The sequence below is a fragment of the Cornus florida genome, unplaced genomic scaffold (assembly GCF_030987335.1).
Source record: "Cornus florida cultivar Cherokee Brave unplaced genomic scaffold, ASM3098733v1 CherokeeBrave_3.0.0_Hap2_Chr05, whole genome shotgun sequence".
NCBI classification, from domain to species: domain Eukaryota; kingdom Viridiplantae; phylum Streptophyta; class Magnoliopsida; order Cornales; family Cornaceae; genus Cornus; species Cornus florida.
In genome coordinates this window covers 45,168,462-45,176,447 of record NW_026775575.1, presented here as the reverse complement: position 1 = coordinate 45,176,447, position 7,986 = coordinate 45,168,462, and the positions used below count along the sequence as shown (strand labels likewise).

The following is a 7,986-nucleotide window of genomic DNA, read 5'->3' as shown; positions in this document are numbered from 1 at the left end:
TTATGCAGGTGGAATAGGAAGCAAAGGAGAAGGCTCAAAGGGAGAAAGAGAAAGCTCTAAAATGTGGAGCCTGCTCTAGGTGATTTAGAGCCTTCTCTAGTTTTTTAGAGAAGGCTCTAGGTGGTTTAGAGCCTTCTCCAGTTTTTTGGAGAAGGCTCTTTTCAACAGTGTTCTCTGAATTTTTTTTTTTTTTTACGAACAGTTTATTTACTGTTGGAGCATGGGAACTATTCTGTTGACTCTGGGGTTTTACAGAGGGTCTAAATGGTTAATTCTAAGTGTTATTAAACTTATTATTGCATGGTTTAAGTTTCTATGATAAAGGATGAAGCAGTGTAAAAATATACAACTGTGCATGCTATTAATAGAAGAAAGGAACTGAGTGGCTTGTTTAAATTTCAGAAATTTAATGGGACTTCACAGAGGGGTTAAATATTTAATTTTGGGTGTGATTAAAACCTTGAACTGATTAAAGTTGATTTCTAAATCAATGGGACAAACAATATAAAATTTATAAACTTTCTATGCTGTTAACGGATGGAAGACGGATTAATTGCTTAATTAAATTTTAGCAATTTGATCGGATTTAGCATGATTATAAAACTTGTTTAAAATGCATGAGAAGGTTATTTAATTATTAGTTCTGATCTATGCATGCTCGGGATGCTATTTGTTGAACTATTAAATCGGTTCCTGCAACTATATGGTTATAAGCTTGGATTTGAATTGCTGAATGTTAAACACAGTTCTGCAATTATTTGAATATTGGTTTGGACTATGAATTGCTAAAATTTAATTTATATGTTGTAATTTACATGGTTTTGGATGTTAATTGTGAAATCGTATATATTATTCTACAATTAACTGAATGATGGCTTTGAATTGAAATTGCTGAAGTATTATATGAATTATTCTGCAATTACCTGGCTTTTGGTTTTGGATATTAAATTGCTGTACTATTTATCATAGTCTGTAATTTTTACATGGTTTTAGATTTTAATTGCTGGATTAATATATATTCTGTCAATTACATGGATATGGAGGATTGTATGCACCGGTATGAGACGGTGTCATACTAGGGATGGTTTAGCTCAAAACGCATAAACCTAACCTATTGGATTAAAGGAAAGGATTGTAAAATATTGAATCCTAATTTTGTTTAAGTCAGATCAACTGAGTAAGTTGAGTAACCATTTGGATTTACTGTTGTTTGGAGTTAACTCATATCAACTGAATAAGTTGAGTGGTTAACTGATTATACGTCTTATGTCAGAGCAACAAAGAAATTGAAAGACATACTCTGGTTTGGACGGATTTTAAATATATGATTATGGTACCGCGAGATGAGCTTGAGTCTCAGACTCGTTGGTTAGGGTGCGTATATGCAGTGGATGCGTAGCTGGTTATAGTAGGTGGAGGTGTACCCTGTTAGGTCTAGGTACTCATGCCCACCTTTGGGTGCGTTTTTGCATGTTGCCTTCTATTCAGGTTGAGACCCCCTACATAGTCCAGTGAATGTCCCTTAGTGTGGATATTTATATATGTATGGACTAGATAGCTATTGCTGAGATATCTAGGGTGTATCTGCGTATCGGGTCACTGTCTGGATTGCAGTTAGGATAGAACTTGCATGTGGGCCTGACCCACTCTTATTTTTACAGGTGTTCGTCAGTTCCAAGCTTAGAGCTTAATCGTGCTGAGTAGATACAGTTATTCACTCCACCGACGACGTAGGAGTATTTTCTTCTCATTATGATCATTGGTTTTCTTTGCAGTTGTTCATGTTCAGTATTGGAATATTTTTAGTAGGGGTCCACGAGATGGATTCCCGAGTTGTATTAGAAGTAAAGGAGAAGTTGGTGTATTCAAACTAGTTTTTGCATACAAAGTTTATTCGGAGGTTTTTTCCATTAAAGGATTTTCATTTTTAGTTCTTTCAGCAAAATTTTATTCATTCCTGTTTCCTATATTGTATTCTGTATTCGTTAAATTGCTAATTGATTTGATATCCTCGGGTTATCGGGCGTGGGCCTGGCCAACCCGCATCCGGAAATCCGGGGGTATCACACCCTCGCACTAGGGCAATATAACAAGTGAGAAAATTATCAAAATACCCTCCAAAAAACTCGGGTCGGGGGCAAGCCCCAGAGCCCCACCTTCGGGCAGGGGGCTCTACCCCCTGCCTGCGACCCCCCGCCAACTTATCGCAACGTTGAATTCGCGGAGTTAGGGCTTGTTGTACAGTATTTACCAGGCTCCACACTACCCATCAATAGTGGTGTTGCAAGGATCGGGAAGGTAAGTCTTTGAGATCTCGCTTTCGAACTACACTTTTGACTTAAATGGTGCGTATATTATAGAACACGATATACGTACTAAAAAAATAAAAAAAAATAAATAATAAATAAAAAATATTAATAATGTTGGCAAAGCTTTCACCACCTACCTGAGATAATTGATACATTGAGACATATGTTTTTTAATTTATATGTAATTTTTTAGACTAACCAAAGTTGTATTCTAATGGTACAATCTCACTTTTTAAGTAAAATTTGAGGACACAAAATTAGCTGAGTTTCTTGTCAAAAAAAAAATAAAAATAAAAATAAAAAAAATAATAATCTTTAAAATTAAAAGACAAGTATAAATGAAAATCTTAAAAAAGGAAGGAATTGAATAAATTGATTGCAATTATAACAGTGTGACAAACCACAAGAAGTTAAACCACAAGAAGTTAAAGCACATAATTTTTTTAAAAAAAAATTGCGAAGCATGCAATAAGCAAAACAAAAAACCACACACCATATAACACAAAGATTTAACATAATTCGGGTAGACAAAGAAGTTTCACAATGCGAAGAAGAAAGGACAAATTTATAAAATTCTAATCCCCAAAGTTACGTACCCTCTAGTTTTTCTCTCTCTATTCTGATCGGACTAACAAAATTAAATATTACATCCCTAATCTTTGAAGACAAACCTCATACACAAATCGCTATCTCCACAAATTCCCAATTTCAAATTATTAATTGAATGAACTTTTGAAAAAATTAAAAACAAAAATTTAATGAAACAATGCAAGTGTGAAAAAATTAAATTGCAAAAGTCCTCATGTCACAAATTCTACTTAGAATGTTTGAATACGGTGTGGTGTGTACATGCTCAAGTTTCTAAATTGAACGGCCCCATGAAAGTTCCTTGTTTCTTCAAATTTTCATAGTGATAAATTGCATGCATGAACCATGACCCAAAACAAAAAATTAAAACATATAACATGAACAGAGGTCAAGTAAGGGTGGTTTTAAATTTCCAATTGTGTTGTATGTCATAAGTGAGAACAGGCTTCCACGTTACAGAGCATGAGAAGCAACCACAAAAAGATTTGGTGTATATATATATATATTTAAAGATTGTTTTATATAAAAATGTCAAAAGAAAATGTGTATAATGGTCACGTAATGTGCAAAATTACACATATAACACCAAGTCTACAGTAGTATAATTCGTTGACTTGTGAGTTTCACAAAAATAAAAAATAAACAAATTCGCTGACTTGTTTTACAAAAATAAGAGAGAACCCTTATAGTTATGTGAATTTTGTACAAAAATAAGAGGTCACAAGACACATGTTTTTTCTAATTTTTTTTAAAATTTAAAACCTGTAAAAGAAAAAATAAAAAATATCAACTCTCTCTTATATTTAAAAATAAAAAATAAAAAAATATTATTCTACGACGAGGGTCCTACTCTCTAGCGTCTAGTCACTGCAGAATTACTTTCCCAGTTGACCCTGTTCATATTAGCCAATATATATAAATTTATTTTTTTCAACTTACTATTTGTAATGGTCAAACAATATGTACTCCTCTTGGCAAATAATGATAATACTATTTTAAACAGAGAGACTTGGTACGTACATAGCCTGGTCTCGTTCTACATGTTGGAAGTTTATTTTTCCGTTTACGCTGTTTCAATGGGCAGACCGAACCTTAATTTAACTATGCACATGTTTGATCCCGAGCCCTATAAATACTATGCCCTCCCTATCTCTCCAACCCATCATTCTTTAATTTGTTCTTGTTTCAGAGCTCTATAAATACTAAGCCTCTCTATGTATCTCTCCAAGCAATCCCCTAAAATTTATACATCTTGTTCTTATTTTTGTTCTTGTTTGATCTTCATTGTCTTTATCTCTACATATTTAAGTCATGGCACTAGAGACACCCATCTCTCCAAGGACGGATCTAATCCATGTCAACTCCATCAATCTGCCAACAACAAGCAGTTCACAAGTTTCCGATCACACCAACTCTCGACCACTGGAATTGTTTAGGATGTTCGAAAATGATGTGTCAAGTGGCCCTCCGGAGAAGAAACTAGCATGGTTGAGGTCTCAAGTCATCGGCAGTGATGTGGAGTTCGACCCTCCTTTCGGAAAACGTAGGCTTACCTATGCCGACTACACTGCCTCTGGCCGAAGTCTTCACTACATTGAGAACTACATCATCAACATTGTTCTTCCATCTTATGGTAAGTTGTTTATCATATTTAATATTAAATGCGCGCTAATTATTTTTACTAAAATAAAACTTAGTAAATGTATATATGATTCACGATTACCAAAATAATATTTTTCCATTTGTGTTAATAGGGAATACTCATACAAGTGACAGCTATGTGGGGCATCAAACCACAAAAATGGTGCATGAAGCAAGTAAGTACGTCAAGTCCTGCTTGGGGGGCAAAGAAGAAGATGCACTCCTGTTTGTTGGCTCCGGCACAACCGCAGCCATCAAACGGCTTCAAGAGGTTATGGGAATTGCTGTTGCATCAACTATGAAGGACAGGGTGTCTATGAACCTGAGAGATGAAGAAAGATGGGTTGTTTTTGTTGGGCCATATGAACACCACTCAAACCTCCTCTCTTGGCGCCAAAGCTTAGCAGAAGTTGTAGAGATTGGTCTGGATGAAAATGGCCTAATCGACTTTAAAGCTCTAAGGCAACAACTCAAGTCATATCAGCTGACCAATCGCCCTATGTTGGGTTCTTTCTCAGCTTGTAGTAATGTCACCGGAATTTATACTGACACGCGTTCCCTTGCTTCACTCCTTCATCGATATGGTGCTTTCGCATGCTTTGATTTTGCTGCAAGGTACATACACAGTTCGAGTTCGTATACTTTTCATTGACTTTGCATTAATATTTCTCAATTGTTAACATTCTTTGCTTTAATTTATATGTGCAGTGGTCCTTATGTGGAGATTGACATGAGATCTGGGGAGGTAGATGGATTTGATGCGATATTTCTTAGTCCACATAAGTTTGTCGGTGGACCAGGTACTCCTGGAATTCTTCTAATGAGCAAGATCCTCTATCAATTAGGTTCTTCACTACCATCAACATGTGGTGGAGGAACTGTCAGCTTTGTCAACGGATTCAATGAAAAGGTATTTAGTCATTAAGAGTTTGATAATTTTGTGAGTCTCTTTGCGCTATAATGCAACAAGTACACACACTTATAGGGTGTGTTTGAAAGCAAAAAGTTTCTCAATCAAGTCATACTTGAAATGTTTTTCATATTATGATTTTATGGTTTCATGAATTACCAAGTTTGCTGAATATATCTTCGACATGGGTTGCAGGACACTCTGTATTACGAAGACGTGGAAGAGAGAGAGGATGCCGGAACACCACCAATTATTCAGAAATTTAGAATAGCAATGGCTTTCTGGGTAAAAGAATACATTGGCTATGAAGTGATCAAAATGCAAGAGCACAAATTCATAGAAAGAGCACTTAACAGGCTTCTTTCCAATCCAAACATATGGGTATTAGGAAACACTAGTGTGAACAGACAAGCAATCCTCTCATTCCTTGTGTTCACCACATCCAATTCCTCCTTTGTTGACATGAAAAATGGAAGCTCTGTCGATGGAAATGAGACGAGAGACGAAGGAATTTCCATTTGGAGAGAATCCGGGAACATCAGAGACAAGCCCCTTCACGGCCCTTTCGTTGCAAAGCTCCTCAATGACTTATTTGGCATCCAGGCTCGTGGTGGATGCGCTTGTGCTGGACCCTACGGTCATCACCTTCTCCATGTTGATGAGCATCACTCACTTGCCTTCAAATCTGCCATTCAAAAGGTACCCAACGCAATATTTTTTTATTTTTTTTAAATTGTGGACTCACTCACTACGTATTTTACACTCTCTAACCATAGAAATTGATAAGAATTAATACATGGAGTGCCCAAAATATTCCTTCCAAGAAGAGTGTGATTTCATTAATTTTTCTTAGATCCTAATATATGATAAATTTTGACAGGGTTATAACGGAATGAAGCCCGGATGGACAAGAATCAACTTCGCTTACCACATGGCTTACCACATGACAGTAGAAGAATTTGAGTTCATTCTTGCTGCATTGGAATTCATAGCCATGTATGGCCAGAGATTCCTTGTGCTCTATGAATTCAATTGGAAAACTGGGAATTGGACTTTCAAGAAGAAGGCATTCAAAGAGATTGAGACAATCAAACGATGCAAAGAAGAATTCAACAACTTGTTGATCACTTGTGCTTTCGAAGCAGCCAGCTTTGAAGACATTGAGGCAATTGCTGACAATAATACCATTGATATGGTGCAAAAGTATGTCTCTTATTTGGAGACTGCTAAAAAAATTACTCATTCTCTACCAAAGTTTCCTCTTTCTCGAAAGGTTCCAAAAGAGATTGATCTTAACCTCGTGCAGTTTAGAGTGTAGACTTGATCATCTCTATTTTTGTGTGTCTCTCGAACCCTTGTTTTATAAAAATAGTTGACCTTTACTTTTGAATTGTACATATATAGTTATGGAAATTCTTTCATTTTAAAGATATATATATATATATATATATATATATATTTGTATCAAAATAATAAATGAATAAAACAATTTGGAACATCTTGTTCCCTTTTTTTCCCTCTGTTTTGTTGCGTTGTTTTTGGTTTTCTTTCCTTTTCCCTTTTTTCATTGCATTATTTAATTACTAAAAAGAAAAAGAAAAAGAAAATGCATGACAAGTATAAATATTGTAATTAATATTTATCATAGTGAATCTAATATAAAATTTTACACGAGCTGACTAAAGGTTAACCTGGAACAATTATATATAAAATTGTTGAAGATTCAATCACATCAGTGTGATTAAAAAAATAAAAAATAAAAATAACACGCACAATATTTAAATCCTTAAAGTTATTATATAAATTTGGCCCACTAATGACAAGGCTGGATTGTATACTAGGTGACTGAGACAGTGGCCATTTGAGGGTTTTTTTTTTCATATATATATTTTTTTTACTTTTTCTTCTTTCTTGACAACAACCTAACACACTCATTCGTGTGAAAGGAACTATAGATACCACATTTTGTACCACTCTTTACTTCCACTATTTTCCATCATATTTGGACTTCATAAAGTCCATCAATCAGTATCCCAAAGACTATGTTCACCCTAGAGGTGGATTTTGTTGCTCCTATCATTCTAAGTCAGGTTCTGCCACCCGATTGTGATATTGCCCACAAATTGGGATCGATTAGGATTTTCGGACCCTTAATTTCTGTCTCGACTGGCAACAAGGAGTCCCAAAAGCTCCAAATATACCCTAAAGTTGTAGTTTCATCAATTCCCAACACTTCAAAACTTTTCCACCGGTGGATCAAACAATTGAGTAAAAATGGAGTTAAGCTAGGGTTTTCGGTACCCTAATTTTGATTTTGAGAAAAAAATATTTTATCAGATACCTAGGAGTGAGTCTAACTGAAGAGGTCTCAATTGATACTGTAACTGTTGATCTTTGCCTCGTGTAGGTTTGTTTGCTCTTTTAATGTCAAGTGCAAAGGGGCTTAATCATGTGTGAATTTTGATTTATACATTGCTAATTATAGTGTATCTGAAGTTACTCCATTACAATGCTCATTTCAGTGGACTTGAATGCTTG

The 7,986-nt window shown here is 35.3% G+C and overlaps 1 protein-coding gene across 1 annotated transcript; it reads left to right on the top strand.

Moving 5' to 3' along the window:
* Window positions 1-4,229: 4,229 nt before the first annotated feature.
* LOC132310131 (uncharacterized) lies at window positions 4,230-6,766 on the top strand. The gene is made up of 5 exons (XM_059808356.1): window positions 4,230-4,530; window positions 4,652-5,153; window positions 5,247-5,448; window positions 5,644-6,147; window positions 6,329-6,766. The coding sequence occupies exons 1-5, from the start codon at window positions 4,335-4,337 to the stop codon at window positions 6,764-6,766; spliced, it is 1,842 nt and encodes a 613-aa protein (XP_059664339.1). The 5' UTR covers window positions 4,230-4,334.
* Window positions 6,767-7,986: the final 1,220 nt, after the last annotated feature.